The sequence below is a fragment of the Salvelinus alpinus genome, chromosome 6 (assembly GCF_045679555.1).
Source record: "Salvelinus alpinus chromosome 6, SLU_Salpinus.1, whole genome shotgun sequence".
Lineage (NCBI taxonomy): Eukaryota > Metazoa > Chordata > Actinopteri > Salmoniformes > Salmonidae > Salvelinus > Salvelinus alpinus.
The window spans coordinates 68,679,261-68,697,018 of record NC_092091.1 but is presented as its reverse complement, the minus strand read 5'-3'; the positions used below and the strand labels follow the sequence as shown (position 1 = coordinate 68,697,018).

General features: G+C 45.4%; 1 protein-coding gene and 1 long non-coding RNA gene across 9 annotated transcripts; one reads left to right on the top strand and one right to left on the bottom strand.

Annotated features, from left to right (window-relative positions):
• Window positions 1-647: 647 nt before the first annotated feature.
• Window positions 648-2,119, top strand: LOC139579189 (uncharacterized). The gene is made up of 3 exons (XR_011675689.1): window positions 648-756; window positions 1,088-1,192; window positions 1,392-2,119. It is a non-coding gene; the product is annotated as an uncharacterized lncRNA (long non-coding RNA).
• A 3,222-nt stretch (window positions 2,120-5,341) lies between these two features.
• Window positions 5,342-13,275, bottom strand: g3bp2a (G3BP stress granule assembly factor 2a). Of its 8 annotated transcripts, none has more exons than XM_071407578.1 (13): window positions 13,108-13,253; window positions 11,268-11,386; window positions 11,075-11,156; window positions 10,647-10,832; window positions 10,216-10,306; window positions 10,003-10,108; window positions 8,699-8,879; window positions 8,333-8,434; window positions 8,134-8,239; window positions 7,893-7,952; window positions 7,669-7,797; window positions 7,317-7,444; window positions 5,342-6,694 (listed from the first exon to the last, which is right to left on the bottom strand). In XM_071407578.1, exons 2-13 carry the CDS (start codon window positions 11,360-11,362, stop codon window positions 6,407-6,409), a joined length of 1,554 nt encoding a protein of 517 aa, XP_071263679.1. In that variant the 5' UTR covers window positions 11,363-11,386; window positions 13,108-13,253; the 3' UTR covers window positions 5,342-6,406. The 8 variants fall into 8 exon arrangements, with proteins under 8 accessions (XP_071263679.1, XP_071263681.1, XP_071263682.1 ...); XM_071407580.1 differs by having other exon boundaries at window positions 7,326-7,444; XM_071407581.1 differs by having other exon boundaries at window positions 10,659-10,832.
• Between the last annotated feature and the right edge of the window lie 4,483 nt (window positions 13,276-17,758).

Below are 17,758 nucleotides of genomic sequence, written 5' to 3'. Positions count from 1 at the left end.
ATGTGTGTATTCTATACAATATTATTTTCAAAACATTCACATTAATTAAAAGACAGATACGTAAAGAAACAAATAAGGTTTCAAATATGCCCTTCTTTCCATGCAAAATAATTCACAAATCAAGAAAATAGAAAATTCATGCACCTGTATTTTTTTCTTCTCCGTGTTCAATTTTGAACATAATGGTCTGCTTATATAACGGGTGTAGCCTGCTTATATTATCTGCTTATATCATTTCCATTTAACCTAGATGCTGTCCACAATAGGGACCAGCTGAACAGTGGGACCTGTTTGGTATGCAACCCATGTTGCATCTGATGGCCTTTCTCTCTCAGACACTCTCTCTTTCTCTCTCACACACAGTCAGAGAGAGAGAGGGAGATAGAGTTAACCTTTATATTTAGACAAATTGCCCCAGACCAGACCCTACTTATCATTTGAGCTTACTTATCACAATCTCTTTTGCACAATATAATGATGGAACTGTCTGGTAGCTATGAGTTTGAGTCAGGTGTTATTGTACTCTGAGGGTAATTATAACATGCTAATACACATCTGTTCCAGCCAGACATCTGGATAAAAACATCTAAATCTGCAGAAATAAAGTAATTATAGAGGGCGCTGAGACCGACAGATCCACTCCTTGTCTTAAAAGGCCTCTGCACAGATCTCAGCATGTTCCTCTGACAATGGAAGTCAAACTAACAGAAGCAGTGATTTTCTCTCTCCTTCTTACTCTCCAGGTATTCTCTGCAGGTAAGTAAAGTATTTATTTTTTTAGAAATCTTCTCATTAAATATCTAACATGAAATATCAGAGATCTTCTCTTCAAAATGCTATGATGACGTAGTGTCATATACTGTTAGAGGAAATGGAGTGAAAATATATATGTTTTAAAATATTTCAGAGTTTTTGCCATTTGAAATGATAGTGATGATCAGGACATTCAGGGGTAATTTCAGATTAAGCCTAGTCCTGGACTAAAAAGCACTTTCTATGGAGATTTTCCATTTAGAATTATTTTTAGTCCAGAACTAAAATGAATCTGTGTTAGCATCACTTTCACAATGTCTTGAATGTCATCCAGAGAGGAATGATGAGGCTCCCATTTCCTGGCCCGATCAAGGGGCAATTCCCACGGGAGACTACCTGGAGAAGGGGAGATGAGAGGTGCAGAGATTTGACAGACAAGGTGAGCCCAAAAAATCTATACAATCAGACTAGCCTCGAATCCAAACTGAATATTGATCATGGTGTGACATGGTGTGATATTCAGCTTGGATCCCAGGCTAAAGACTACTGAGTAAACATGATTGATCTCTTATGTCGATCTTCGTGGCATTTATATAATTGACAACAAAAACAACTTTCTCACAAATGTTTATTTTCAGAGCAGCATTCTGGGCAATCTGAACATGTTATTCACACACTGCTGAGCATGAACGATGCAGCTGAGATAGACATCATCAACCGTGACGAGTCTCCATGTAAGGTCATATCAGTCATGGACGACCTCCCAAACCCTCATGTTCAGACTCAACCAACCCCGACCGGAGTTACCACCAGCAGCCCACACCTGGACAATAACAAAAACAAGGGAAAGGCAAAGGGAGCTCCTCAACATCAGGTTCCAGTTGTCCCATACCTACCCATCAGGCCTGGTGCCCCCAACATAAATGGCTTCCCTCCTGCACCAGCAATGTTCTTTGTCCCTCAGAGAGCTGCAGCACGCCATCCCCACCCCGTGAGCTGGTTTCCCAGAGGTTATGGAAGTGTGCTCAACTACCTCATGCCCCCGTCTGTATTCTCAGCCTATGTCCGGGCTTTGCATGGAGGTTCATCTGAAGAGAATTCTCTGAGTGACTGAAGTATCGGGTTCCTAAGCCCATTTATAAATAGAATGGGGGGTGTCCGTTCTATAGATTCTATTTCTATGGCTGAGAGTTTCTGGTCTAAGTCTCCATTGCTGTCCCAGACAAGAGATCGGTGGAGGCTGATATGATCAGTGCCATTGTGTGCTGAATCTGCTATGCGGAAGTGTTGATAAGCATCATGTTTTTATTTTTTAATCACTCACAGCATCATGCGTATATGCTTTCATAAACAGTCTTTGAGTTGTTTTGGACTGCAGTGCTCAACCATTTAATTACACTAAATTAATATGTTTAAAATGTTACCTTCAGAATCACGATTCTTGCACAATACAAATTACACCCTGCATTGCAAAGAAAGCCATTTTCGACAAGTGCAACTTTAAATCAAGCCAGAATGAACAATGATTCATGGATTCATTATCTGAGAGTTTCATGCCTGTGTCACAAATACGCAGACCTGTGTGGTCAACCTCAGCTGCCTTTGCGATCAACACAAGGCAGTTAGTTACCACAGGAGCTGGAACTAGGTGGTGTTCATTATGCACCAAACTGGAAGGGAAAAAAAGGGACTGAAACAGGAAGGGACTGCCAATAAGAAACCGTTCATTAGAAATCAGAAGTGTGGTTAAGGTTAGGTTTGTAATAATATTTTAAAAAGAGAAATTGAAGAAACAGATGGGGTTTAGCAAGAATTATGACTGGCTGTGGTAACTACACTGAACAAAAATATAAACGCAACATGCAACAATTTCAAAGTTACAGTTCATATAAGGAAATCAGTAAATCCAAACAAATTAATTAGGCTTAATCAATGGATTTCACGACTGGGCAGGGGCGCAGCCATGGGTGGGCCTGGGAGGGCCTAGGCCCACCCACTGGGGACCCAGGTGAAGAAGCCAGATGTGGAGGTTCTGGGCTGGCGTGGATACATGTGGTCTGTGGTTGTGAGACCGGTTGGACATACTGACAAATTCTCTAAAACGTTGGAGGCAGCTTATGGTAAAGAAATTAACATTCAATTATCTGGCAACAGCTCTGGTGGACATTCCTGCAGTCAGAATGCCAATTGTACACTCCCTCAAAACTTGAGACATCTATTGCATTATGTTCAGTTAAAAAACTGCACAATTTAGTGGGCTTTTATTGTCCCCAGCAAAAGGTGCACCTGTGTAATGACCATGCTGTTTAATCAGCTTCTTGATATGCCACACCTGTCAGGTGGATGGAGAAATGCTCACTAACAGGAATGTAAAGAAACTTATGTACAACATTTGAGATAAGCTTTTTGTGCACATGGAACATTTCTGGGATCTTTTATTTCAGCTCATGAAACATGGGACCAACACTTTACATGTTGAGTTTATATTTTTGTTCTTTATAGTTGAGACACACGTTACTTCTGGCTTTGTTGATATTCTCAAGTAGGATCCAACATCTTGGGGCATTTCCAACTTCTTTGTCTTTTCTGACATTTGGTTGACTGCTGTGCCCCTTAAAACATGACAACCGTGATGACTGGTGCAGATATCAGTAGTTTATTGTATGTTAAGTCCAAACACATTCAAAATGGAAAACTAAAACAAATTTGCTCCATCTGCAACACATTTTTTTGTTTCTACTAGCAAACAAGTAGAAGGTAAACACAGTAAATTAAGATGGCAACCAACTGACTGCTTAGCGTACCACACTTGCTAAAGCCAGGAAGGAAATCCTATTCCACTGAAAAGAGGACTGGAATGATATACATTTAAATCCACTCTACAGCATTTTTCAACAGTGGAAAAAGTTTACAGCCTTTGCTTTAGGGGGTCCTTTGAAACTTGGGGGTAGAGATGGGGGGTTTCACTGAAATTTCAAAGCAAAACAAATAAAAGTACAAATCTGCTCCCAATAAACGTTTTAACACCACTGAGTTTTAAAGCACTGACTTCTGAAAACTAGCCAGAAAGCATGATGGCATTCCACTCGACTGACTCTCCTCGCCCTTGTTGCCCATTGCAAAAGTAAAATCGCAGTAAGTGCCCTTTTCTTAGCCATAATATGAAACTCACATTATGAGTATATAGGCAACTGTGAAACTTGTCCATATGTGGAAACATGGGGAGAGGTGTAGCTCTGCAGTGACCAACAATGGGTTCCTGGAGAAAGGGGCTCAATTTCAAAATTGCCTTTTCCCATAGCATACACACACCAGTGTTCGGCACATCGATCCAATCCAACCAAAAGGTACATGCATTTCAGGAACCACCAGTGTGACTGGCTTTTTAAGCTGGCCCACACCACGAGAAAATGAATTATGAGAGCTGTGTCAAAAAGGGGGTAGGATGTGGAAAGTGTTTTTACTGTGACAGATTGTCCCAGAAAATTTCGGAAATAGCGCAATACCACCTGACAAGGAAGACCTCAGTACGACATTTTGGAAAAGGCGCTACATCAGATTTAACTTTCCGTTTCAGTGCAAGAAGACCAGTATAAGAAAAAAGAAGTGCAAAATATGTCATTTCTCCTCCCCGATTCTATTCCAGGTTGAAACCGAGGTCTTCCCTTTCACACAGTCACAAAAAGAACTTCCCATTTCACTGGCAGAGTACTGGTATAGAAATCTTATTTTGACTTGCCTTAGTGGGAAAAAAATAGAAAAATCGGTACACAGCACATTGAATATTATCAGCATAAAAAAATATGAACGCATAAATGGATTAAAAAAAGTGAATGTCATCCCAGATAAAGTTTGCACTAAGGCTAAACCACACCTAAGACGACCATTTTACAAAAATTGCTGCCAACGAAAAATGTTTGTTGTTGATGAAACAGTCGGATGCCCTTGGATCCAGGGCTTATTCCGTGTGCCACCGTTCGAGACAAAGACCATGCTGCTCCGATTGACCGTACCGATTCAGAACCGTCTAGTAGCCCATGTCCGAGCCGTGCAATACAACATTTTCCTTTAAGAGGGCATTTCAATTTCACTGCCCGTTACAGTTACTAAGCAAACCGCTCGTCAATACTGCAGATCCAAACTCTTTAACGGATCCCATTTGCTTGACTAACCAAGAATCGCACACACACACACCATGACTAGTATGTTCCAATGAGTCATTTCTTTAACATAACGCATCTCTGGGACATTTAACATTGAAACTTCAGGCACCCGTTGTCTCTCTAGTCTCTTCAAAACCCCAGAGCAGATACTATAAACAAATGCACAACTTGCAGCACATCTTAGGTAGTTGAACAGTACTTATGGGAGAGTGAAATGTGCACCAGAAAAACTTTATAATCCTGTGAAAAACACTGCAAATTCTCCTGGCCTCAGTAGGTAGAGTAGTTCAACTGGAGCTGGGAGTGACACCGGACACCCCGACCTCAACTCACTAGTAAGACTGGAAAGATGAAATAGAAGGCACCATCATGCTTTTATAGTCAAGTTGAAAAAAATAAAAGGATAATTAAATCATACAGTGAACTATGATTTTTGCTGTACATTTATTATGTTCCTCCATACACTTGACGGGGAATGGAGGGGCCCAGTTTCACGGTTCTGGCAAGGGGGGGGGAATGCATTAAAAAAAACAAATCAACAAAGAATAGGGAGCGAGTCTCCACAAACATTATCACCACCACTCTCCTATTGGTCAGCTTGGTTTGTGGACCATCCTTTTATTTCTCCGTTCGGTGAAGTCCAGGAACTTTGAGCTTTTTATTAAATTCATTTAGGAAAATAATCATTCTGTAGATTGGTTTGTTGTGTCTTGTTGTATTCCAGCAGTAATTGAAGCATAGTTATGGGTTCGCAGATGAAAGATGTGAGAAAAAAAAGTATATTGGTCACAGTAAACAGGCCTGAAGTGGAGGCCTGCCTTGTCACGTCGTTTAGCTTTGAGACAACAGTAGATGTCTCAACCAGCTGCGTTCCCAGGATGTCAATGTAACATGACAAAAGTACCCATTAGTGCATATTGATGAGTGCATTATGCAATTTGTTTTAAGCAGTGTTCTTTGAAAAGGAAAAACCTAAACGCAAGCCCCACCCCATAGCAGGAAATTCACCTCATGCTTTTCCAACAGTAAAGGGCAGAGAACTCCCACATATAAAATGTGCATTAAGAGGGGGTTCGTGACGTAGCGCCCCGGTAAGTCGAGGCATAATAATCTCTATTCCAAATGATGGGCTGTATTATCGTAGGTAAAAGTCTATCAGTCCCTCCTCCTATAACGATGCAGATTACTCCTGGTTGCTTTTCCTCAAATTTACAAATTAATGTTTGTGGATTCTTGACAACACTGGAAAAGGACGCTCAGCTCACAGCTAAGTAAAGCGAAAATGCAAATTTTACGTTTGCTCATTTTTGTCTGTCACAAAGAAGAAATAGTTGACAGGCTGTGTCACATTCCAAAGCCAAAAATACTTTTTTACCGAAACGAAAATAAACAAACAAAAGTATATACGTTTATACATGTAGATTTTTTCGTTAACGAGAACGGTAGAAGATGAAGACCGTGGTACTACTTCCGAACTGCAGGTGGCACTATCAGCGACGCTGGGTGGTGAAGCGGCCCTCGGCGGTTCCTCCTGCTCCTCTTCCAGAGCCCAGGCCGGGCTTGGGAGCACCCATGCCGCCCCTGGGTGGGGGGCCCCTGCCGTCACGCATCATCCCGCTGCCAGCCACCATGCCTCCTCGCGGGCCGCCGGGCCCCCTGTCGCCGCGTCTCCCCATGTCTCTGCGGTCGTCTCCTCCGCCACGGACCTCCCGCTCACGCACCGCCCTGGTCTTCTTCTCCTCTACGTTCAGACGCACCTCGCCACGGAACATGATGGGCTACAGGACAGAGGGGACCGTTAATACAGGACTGGCAGGTGATTAGGGGACCTTAAGAAAATACCCTTTTCACAATCCTTCTCATTCACTGGTTTGCACACCATAAAACCCTATTGTTGCATCTTAGGTTGTATCGATTGTGTTTGTGGTTTTCCTGCATAGAAAAGTCTTGGGCAGGCCTCCTAAGTGTTTTCGGGCCACCTATGTCCAAACAGCTAAAACAAGAGCCCCCAATATTATTTTTTAATTATGATCCTTGAGAACAAACAATGACCAAAAACAATACATTCAGGAGTATTTTTGTCAGATCATGGGAACCCCATTGATTTTGTTAGAATGTTTGCGACTCGGATAGCATAAGCCAAGCTGAATGTTGTCTCTGCGAACAACGGGAGGGCCTCAAATTTCCAGTCAGCACCCCCCCCAGCACCATTTTGATCCAGTAAAACCTTGAATAATCAAGTCTCCTATAGCTGAGATTCAAACAAAGGGAAAACGGGCTAGAGATTTGGAGATTAGGATACTGTGCAGAAAACCAATTGGTAGTGATTTACAACACCAAGCCATGTGCCACCAAAACACCAATGTGAATGAGGGGGATAATGATGAAGTCAGTACTTGCCCCCCCTACCTTCGCCCCCAGGATTCTCTGGACAGGGTCAGAGTCGTCGAAGACCACAAATCCAAAGTTGGGCAGCTTTCCTCCGACTCCCTTGGTGTTGATCCTCAGCTCCACTACATTGCCAAAAGCTGAAGGAAGACATCTTTAGTTTTCCATTCCAAATACCGAAAATCATACACACTCCTCCTGCTACGTCGTCTGGAGTTTAACTCGTTAGTCACACCTTACCAAAAGGATAGAAGATGTAAACTGTTCCAAACGCACACAATTCTATTGATTTAATTGCCATTGATATTTTGAACAACCAGAAAATGGCATGGCTAAATAACCATTCATGTGTACGAGCGCTTACTCATGAAGAAGTCCTTGAGCTCTGCCTCGTCAATGTCATGAGGGAGGTTGCCCACAAAGAGCTGGTGGCTGTCTGGGTACCGGATGATCCTTCTGCTGTCCATCTCACCGGGGTCCGCCTCGCCCCGACCTGCAGTCAGGAGAAGTCATTAGCTACCATCTGCACCGCCACTCTGTACCAACACTGAAGAGAGCACATTTAGTACAAATTCACAGCTTCATTACCTTTGTTGACAAAACTGAAGTGGGGTTTCCCAGTTTGTGATTCTGAAGGTGCAACACCATCTAAGTAACAGAGACGTGCACACATTGACCCATGTGTAAATAAGACTAGAACAGAAGTGTGAGCACCCGTGACATTGGTGACATGTTGAGAACTAAGCAGACCTAAAACCAAGAGCATATTGCGCGTGTAGACAGTGCGTCTATAGAAAAACACATTGCCATTAGGTCCCACTGGTCTTACCAGGTCTGGATGCTCGCTGTACGAAGGCTGGTCTGTCACGGGGGCGCTGGTCCCGGGGTCCCCGAAGAGGGGCCGTCTGGCTCTCAGGTTTGGTCTCCGCTCTGGGCTGTAAAGGAGCGCGACACACAGGAGATGAGACCTACTTGACCACAGACAACACTCAGCCCAGACACACACAAGACACGGGGGGAGGGGTTACCTGTGAGCTTGGTGCTTTAACAACATGGGGGGGGATTCCAGAGGAGGGTCCTGTACCGCTAGGAGGCAGGTTTTTACTGGTCACCGAGGCCCAGGAGAACGTCTGCCAGGAATTCAGTCAGAATTCAACCGTGCCAATCAGTAGAACACAGTACAATATACTTTCCTCGTACAATATGATTTTGTAAGGCAGATATCTTGACAGTAATCAGTGTAATAGTACCATTTCTGAAATGGCACCCTATTCCTTCTACAGTGAACTTTTGTCCAGCGATCTATAGATAGCAGTGTGATTTCAGATGCAACCTGCATGTTATTGTGATGTTATAATGGTCATAGCACTGTTGTACCAGGAGAGTGGACCAACCTTGGGGGCCTCCTGGGTGCTGGGTGGGGACTCTACGGGGACCGGGGAGGGGGCCTTCTCCTCCAGCTCCTCCATCACCTTCTCCTCCACGTCGGGCTTTAGCTCCTCTACCTCGGGCTCCGGTTCAGGCTCGGGCTCAGGCTCTGGAGCCGGCTCCTCCATGGGCTCCTCAACACCATTGCTAAATGAAGCAGAAATCAGTCACGTTTTCTACAACTGTTCACCTAGATGTACCTTATTATAAACTCAGATACAAGCTCAATATGATTGGATTCGGTCACATTTCTTCTTGACACAAATATGATGCAACTGTACACTCACTGGCCAGTTTATTTGGTACCCAAACCCATTAATGAAAATGGACCGCTCCTACAGACAGTGAGTCACGTGGCCTGCTAGATAAAGCAGGCAGACAGGCATCCAGTTACTGTTCGATTGAATGGGCAAAACGAGTGACTTAAGACTGAGTGTGGTATGATCATTGATGCCAGGCGCGCCGGATCCAGTATCTCCGAAACGGCCGCCCTCCTGGGATTTTCACACACGACAATGTCTAGAGTAAACCAAGAATGGTGCGACAAACAGAAGAAGAAAAACATCCAGTCAGCGGCAGTCCTGTGGGCGAAAACAGCTAATTGAGAGATGTAGAATGGGAATGGAAAGAATCGTGCAAGCTAACAGGCGGGCCACAATTGGATCAATAATGGCGCAGTACAACAGTGGTGTGCAGAACGGCATCTCGTTGATCCTTGTCACAGATGGGCTATTGCAGCAGACGACCACACCGGGTTCCACACCCATCAGGTGAAAACAAAATGCGGCTCGTGGGCACATGGTCACCAAGATTGGACAATCAAGGAGTGGGAAAACTGCACCTGGAGCACGGCATGGAGTTCAATTTACTTGAGTGGCCTGCAGTCCCCAGACCTCAACCCAATAGACCATCTGGAATGGGCTAGACGGCAGTACATTCATGCTGCGAACAATCCACAGCAACTGCGTGATGCCATCGCAGTCAGCATGGACCAACAGGTTTCCGATACCTTGTAGAATGCCCCGAACAATTCAGGCTGTTCTGGAGGCAAAGAGCGGGTCCGACCCAGTACTAGATGGGTATACCAAATAAACTGTACGGTGAGTGTACATACCAACTGTATGCCATGTTTACTTATTGTTGTTTAATGCAGTGCACTTCCTGTACGTAAACTCAATTTCTCTAAAACAGATTATTAAGTACATCTAGTCACCATTGATCTAAACATCATTGTCAAACTGGCATGGTGGTCTCCACAGCATAGACTTACATGACAGGGTGAGGCTCGTAGTAAGTAGTGCTGTTAGGACTGTCTTGGAGTGGCTCTGGGGACGGCTGTCTCTCCTCCTGCTCCTCCTCAACCTCCTCTTCAGATTCTGAGGTATCATCGATTAACAAAAACAAAGTTTACAGACCATAAACAACTTGACATCCAATTCAACATTGAAGATAATTTAACTGGACAAAGTGCAGAATTTCTTACCCTCATCAAGTTCAGCCTCAGAGTCGCCGAAAACCTCATCCTCATAGCGGAAGATGTCGTTGTGTACGTAGAATTTGTTTGCCACGGAACCCTGTGGAAATAGCCAGACAAGCTATTAGCTACTAATATTTTTGCTGCACTAGCTGACGAAAATGTGCTTTTCCCTCATAGTTGAGGCGCTTCATAATCTAAAAAAAAGTTCAGAGTTGTTTTCAGTGGGCATAAAATGTTTTGAAAGAATGAATCAGGGAGGTACTTCCTGAATATTGAGTCCTACTGAACACAACGCAGGTAGTCGCTCCACTTCAATTCATTCTACCATTTCTTGACTGCTGAACACAATCCAAAATTACCAGTGAGTGACAATTAAAATATGACAACTACCCAATGCTTAGTAAAGTGTGTGCAGTGAGCCCCGCCCTTTAGCCTACCGTACTACGCACCTCTGGAGCGAGCACAAAGGTCTGCATGAATTTCCTCATCGGCTGGCCGTTGTTGGAGAGCTCACCCAGCACCTGGACCACAACGCCGTCAGTCAGCGTGGCATGGGCGTCCACGTGTCTGATCTTCGTGTGGCATTCTTGGAACTGCAGGGACAGGACCTTCTTGTGGATTTCCTGGGTAGGGTGAAGGAAGTACAGTTAGAAATAAATCACAACACCAGGAGTGGTTTATAATAGAATCAAATTTCCTGCATTATTACATCACAGCACTTGTAAGGTTATTAAAATATATTTTAAAATCTAACATTTTTGAGATTTGCATGAAAAGCATCCTGAGTGAAGACTCTTGACTATGCTATGTTTTTCAAAACAGGTAGTTGTCATCTGGATCTTTGATTTAGTTTATTGACACTTACCGCTTGGCCATACACTGCTTCTGCAAGCTTCCCGTTGGAGTCGAGTCCACCATGAACATAGGAGGAGTTCCTTCCATAGAACCTGTCATGACAAAGCAGAGACATTTAAAGTCCTGCTGGCACAAGTCTACATAAAGCAATGGAAGGTAATCACATACTGTGGGCTATTCAATCTAGACAAATCGGTCAGTACCTGTGCAGGAAATCGGGTGCTTTGTTTAAGAGTGTGTAATACTGCCTCACAAACTCCCGCCCTACAAGCAGGGGACTTGGCTTCTCCATCACCATTTCTTTGGTAATCAATATCAAGTGCTGAAATAGAACATTAACAAAACCTATTTAAATCTTGATATGACGTATTACTTTGAAGTGACCTAAGAACATGCAGGTCAGCATTGCAGAAGGAAAATAAAGCCATGACAACTCTTTCTTATTGGACATAATCGAGGCAACATATACAATATCAACCCTTAATACCAGAATGAGACCAATGGAAAACTGAGCAACTTATGAATCGTTCATGAATGTTATTTGCATGCAAATTTGAGATAATAGAAAATTATGTACAGAAACTGGTTATTAAGACGTTGCTTTCTAGATTCGAAATTAGTTGAGAATATGAAGACAAAGTCTATGCGTTCAACACATTTTTAAACGACAATGCACCAAGTTGTTCGTGTTCACATTTTAAAACGATACATATTAATCGTTGCTAGCTAACTACCTACTTTGTTAGCACACACTAGCGTGCAACTGCGCCATCACGTTTATCCACCCGGACACAAAAGAGGGGTACAAAGCATAGGTCGACTTCAACGAGACGTTCTCAGAAGAGTTGAGAGATTGTCTGAACATATGTTACTAATCAAATGAACAAATTAGGTTACTGTTATATTAATTTGTTTGATAGTAGCCAGGCCTATTGTGACGGAAACTGCGGAAGGCCTCCCACGACCTGGTACAGCCTCTGTCGTAGCTGGATTGCTATTTTTGTGTGGCATCGTCGAATCATTTCCCTGGCCTTGATACCAGACATAACAAATGTTGATAGAAATAGTAGACTAACTCCAAATGCTTTGAAAGAGGCCTCGTCTTATTTGTAAGTGTATTTAGCATACTAGTTGGGGCAGCATACTTGTAAGGTAAACGAGGATTAGCTAGCTAACGCTGGCTTCCTACAACTAGGTTGGGAAAGTAGCTAGTTTGCTAGGCTAAATTGGGAAAACTCGTTAGCCAACACGTTAACACTGCGTGCATTGATAAATAACATTACCCCCAATATTCTAAGTGTAATTTAAGTAACGTTGTACATTTTTATCGACAAAATGCACAGAAAAGCCCCTACCGGTTGCTAATTAAATGATAGTGAAACTGGTACATTAGCTAACGTTAGGCAGCTAATGGCGCTAAGCTAGATTTGTGGCGTCGTTGCTTTTTCTCAAGCTACCTTGTCTGACAACTTTCTTTACCCCGATCTATCAGTTTCCTTCGTGTATTAATATGCATTAACACTTTAATGATGCAAAGTCATGTAGCTCAATTTCATGAATAAGAAACGTTGAACAGCTAGCAACAATCACTTTGTAACTAGCCAATTCTGACCGGTTAACACGCTCGTGCAAGTGCCTAAATCCTGGCACCGGCAGGCAGGGTTTTCTTGAACAGAGCTGGTTAGCAAGCAAGTATCGACACCAGTGCTCGTGTTAGCATTACACATAATACAAAGGCCGACTGGCTAGGTATTTTGAGCTATAGCTAGTTAGTCAATGAGAAAAATAAAATTGAACACGGTCAAATTCGGGGTTTAGCATCACATGATACCATGCCTGTTTATTAAATTTTAGCTCAAATTGTCGACATGGAATTAATTGAAGACACATACTGTACAGTGAGCCAACAAAGACCTTCACTAACTCAAATGCTAACTTTTTTCCGAGAACAACTACAGTAGCTATCCATTAATAAAATGTTATCGTTAGTCAGATTAACGTTACAGTTTAACGTTAGCTATTAAAAAAAAAAAGGTAACTTACCTTTTGAAATACCTATCTAATTGAACACAGTGATTAAATAACTATGACTATAAACGATTCTGGTCGTCAACGACTATACTCTGAAATATGAAGAATATTTCAGGTGTAATTTATAATATCTCTCACCCTCTACTAACAGACTTTATGATCTCTGCTGTATCAGAGATTGGAATTTAAAGCGATAGACTTCAAATTTATTGTCTAACCCCTGCAATCTAGGGCAGGGAACCCCGGTGACAGTGGAGTAGCCAATGATATTTTTACACTGGACAACATCAATTGTGACGTAGTTTGTGTATTTTCCCGCCTGCCTTCCTGCCTAAAAATCCAGACGTTATGACGTCACAACGGGTTTATTTTGTCATAATTCATAATATAATATTCTTTATCAGCCAACAGTTAAAAAGAGATTCATTGTGACTTAAAACATATTTACCAAGAAAATACTGTTCATATAGTATGTTCTATACACTACAAAATTGAGCAATCTATAATGCATGAGGGAAAGATATGTTTAATTCCTGACAGACAGCATATAACTTGAAGGTTACAATTAATACTTTTGAATACAAAAACTGGAGGAAACCTAGAGCCACAGAAACAAGCCTATCATATGCCTGCCAGTATCAGGAGACACACCTACAGTGCATTCGGAAAGTATTCAGACCTCTTGACTTTTTCCACATTTGTTACGTTACAGCCTTATTCTAAAATTGATTAAATCGTTTTTTTCTTCTTCTCATCAATCTACACACAATACCCCATAATGACAAAGCAAAAACAAAAAAAACAAAATGTTCCATTTACATAAGTATTCAGACCCTTTACCCAGTACTTTGTTGAAGCACCTTTGGCAGCGATTACAGCCTCAAGTCTTCTTGGGTATGACGCCTCAAGCTTGGCACACCTGTATTTGGGGAGTTTCTCACATTCTCCTCTGCAGATCCTCTCAAGCTCTGTCAGGTTGGATGGGGAGCTATTTTCAGGTCTCTCCAGAGACGTTCGATCGGATTCAAGTCCGGGCTCTGGTTGGGCCACTCAAGGACATTCAGAGACTTGTCCCGAAGCCACTCCTGCATTGCCTTGGCTGTGTGTTTGGGATTGTTGTCCTGTTGGAAGGTGAACCTTCGCCACAGTCTGAGGTCCTGAGCGCTCTGGAGTAGGTTTTCATCAAGGATCTCTCTGTACTTTGCTCTGTTCATCTTTCCTTTGATCCTGACTAGTCTCCGAGTCCCTGCTGCTGAAAAACATCCCACCATGGTGCCACCACCATGCTTCACCGTAGAGATGGTGCCAGGTTTCCTCCAGACGTGACACTTGGCATTCAGGCCAAAGAGTTCAATCTTGGTTTCATCAGATCAAATAATGTTGTTTCTCATGGTCTGAGAATCCTTTAGGTGCCTTTTGGGGGACAGGCAGAGGTTGGAGGAGACCAGCCGGAGCTTGCCGAGGAGTCTTGTTCTGTGCACACACCGTGCAAGCGGCGACGAATGCGGACACGTCAGGGATCATAATAGGCCACCAAAAGAGCTGTCGCACAAAGGCCAGGGCCTGACGGGTGCCCAGGTGGCAGGCAAGCCTGGAGACTGGGCCCACTCCAGGACCGCGGAGCAGATGTCATCAGGAACGAACATCCAGTTATCAGGGGCCTCCCCCGGGGTTCGGCTGGGAACGCTGCACCTCACGGACCTGCTTCCCTATTGACCCGCTGCTGAGTGCCATCGCCAGGCACGAAGTGGGAAGGATGGTCTCGGGTTCCGGGGTAGTAGTCGTGGGGCTATAGCGATGGGACAGTGCATCTGGCTTGACATTCTTGGATCCTGGAGAAGTTGAACCATGTGAACAGCAGGGCCCATCTGGCTTGCCTGGAGTTGAGGCGCTTGGCGGTGCAGAGATACTCCAGGTTCTTGTGGTCAGTCCACACAATTAACGGATGTTCCGCCCCCTCCAGTCAGTGCCTCCATTCCTCCAACACCATCTTCATCGCGAGAAGCTCACGATTCCCCACATCGTAGTTCCTTTCCGTGGCATTGAGGCGATGGGAGAAGAAGGTGCAGGGATGTAGCTTGAGGTCAAGGGCAGGACGAGATGGGTGACGGGATGGGTCAGGATGAACCAGGATGGGAGCTGTAGTGAAGCGATGTTTGAGGTCCCAGAACGCCTGGTCAGCAGCTGGAGACTACGTGAACAGAACCTTGGGCGAGGTGAGTGCTGACAGGGGGGAAGCCAGGGTGCTGTAACCCCGGATAAAGCGACAATAGAAGTTGGCGAACCCCAGAAAATGTTGCAGCTGTACCCTGGATGTAGGCTGAGGCCAATCCATCACTGCTCTCACCTTCCCGGGATTCATCTGGACACTCCCAGCAGAGATGATGTAACCCACAAAAGGGATGGTGGAGCGAAGGAACTCGCACTTCTCCGCCTTCACAAACAGCTCATTCTCCAGAAGACGTTGAAGAACCTGCCGGACGTGGAGCATGTGTTCTTGAGGGGAGCGGGAGAAGACGAGGATGTCATCAATGTAGACGAAGACGAACCGTTTAAACATGTCGCGGAGAACATCATTCACCAGAGCCTGGAACACAGCAGGGGCGTTGGTGAGGCCAAAGGACATGACCAGATACTTGTAGTGGCCACTGGCCGTGTTGAAGGCGGTCTTCCACTCGTCCCCCTCTCGTATCCGCACCAGGTGGTAGGCATTCCGTCGATCCAGCTTGGAAAATACAATGGCCCCCTGGAACGGCTCGAAGGCCGAGGAAATGAGAGATAGCGGGTAACGGTTCTTAACCATAATGTCATTGAGTCCCCAGTAGTCAATGCACAGGCGCAGGGTCTTATGCTTTTTCTCCACGAAGAAGAACCCCGCGCCGGCAGGAGAGGAAGAGGGACAGATAAATCCAGCAGCTAGGGAGTCCCCCAATGTAGGTATCCATAGCCTTGGTCTCCGGTCCCGACAGAGAGCACAGACATCCCCGGGGCGGCGTGGTGCTAGGGGGAAGGTCAATCCCGCAGTTATAGAGTCGGTGCGGCGGAAGCGACATGGCCCGGGCCTTGCTGAACACCTCCCGGAGGTCCTGGTACTCCGCTGGAATGGTGGAGAGATCCAGGGCACCTTCCGAGCCGCCAGGAAGACGTCCCGGGGCAGGTTGTGCTGACTTCAGGAAATGGCCGTGGCAGAACGGGCTCCAGCCCATGATGGCACCAGTAGACCAGTTAATGAGGGGATTGTGTTGTTCGAGCCAGGAGAATCCCAATACCACTGGAATCAGAGGCGACTTGATGAGGCGACTGGATAGCCTCGCTGTGGTTTCCTGACACCTGTAGGTTGATGGGAGTGGTGTTTTGGGTGACTCGGCCTATAGATCGACCGTCCAGCGCTCTAACGTCCATGGGAATGGAGAGGGGCTGAGTGGGGATGTTCAGCTCGGACGCCAGCGTAGTGTCCAAAAAGCTCTCGTCGGCCCCAGAGTCAATGAGAACCCGGACAGATTTGGACTGGTCTCCTTAGAGCAGAATGGCATGAAAAGGGGTGCGAGCAGGGGAAGCAGGAACGTTCCTCATATGGCCCATCAGAGTACTTGCTCCTACCGGTGAGTCTGTTTTCTTTAAAGGACAAGAGGACACAACGACCAAGAGTCCCGCAATACAGACAACTCTTCGTGTCGATCCTGTATTGCCGTTCCGCTAGCTCTAGCCCAGCTCTGCCTAGTGGCATAGACTCAGTAAGCGGTGACTCGGCCGTCTTCAGCAGCCCTCAGGGCAGGTCGGGAAGCCTCAGGTTCTCTCAGCAACGAGACCATCGGGAGCTTCCGGGAATGACTCGGAAGCAAGGTGGGATCCCTGTGCGTGCGAGCGAAATCCAATTTCCGTCGTTCCCATAATCGCCCATCGATACGGATGGTCAAAGCGATGAGGGAATTGAGCTCCGTAGGTAACTCCCGGGCTGCAAGCTCGTCCTTGACCTCCTCCGAGACGCCATGCAGGAACATATCGAACAGTGCCTCTTGATTCCAAGCACTCTCCGCTGCCAACGTGCGGAAATCCACCGCATAGTCAGCTACACTGCGGGAGTCCTGCCGAAGCTGGATTAGTCTCCAGGCGGGCTCACGCCCAGAGAACGGGTCATCAAAGACCGTCCTCACTTCCCCCACAAACCCCTCCAGACCAGCGCATATGGCAGTAGCCCAGGTGAAAGCCCTCCCGGACATCAGCGTGATGAGGTAGGCTATGTTGGAGCGATCCGAAGGGAAGGAGGATAGCTGGAGCTCGAAGACAAGGTCACAATGAGCTAGGAATGCCCGACAGGTGCTCGGCTCTCCATTGAAGCGTTCCGGAGGAGGTAAGCCGGGCTCCCGAGAAGGTGGAGTGACCGATGAGACGGCACTGCTAGCAGCTGAGTTGCTGAGGAGCAGTGGGGTTACCACCGTGGTAGGCGGCCTTCCAGCTAACTCGTGGAATTGCTCCAGCAAACTGTCCAACGCCCGGTCATGGCGTTCAGCCAACGTTTGGACCCCCTCGAAGCAATTCCTTGTGCATACCGATGATGGCTCCCTGGGTGGAGATGTCGTTGCGCAGCTAGCCCGGGTCTGCTGGGTCAGTCATGGCCAGTTCGTACTATCAGGAATCAGAAGTAACAATGTTTATACAGCAA

What these genes read in the sequence shown, in the direction of transcription:
- g3bp2a (XM_071407578.1), bottom strand. Translation starts at nt 11,362, where the DNA reads ATGGTGATGGAGAAGCCAAGTCCCCTGCTTGTAGGGCGGGAGTTTGTG. An exon ending in TGAGGCTGAACTTGATGAGG is followed by an intron (nt 10,109 to 10,215) that starts GTAAGAAATTCT and finishes ATGATACCTCAG; the next exon opens with AATCTGAAGAGGAGGTTGAG. An exon ending in ACAGCGAGCATCCAGACCTG is followed by an intron (nt 7,953 to 8,133) that starts GTAAGACCAGTG and finishes TCTGTTACTTAG; the next exon opens with ATGGTGTTGCACCTTCAGAA.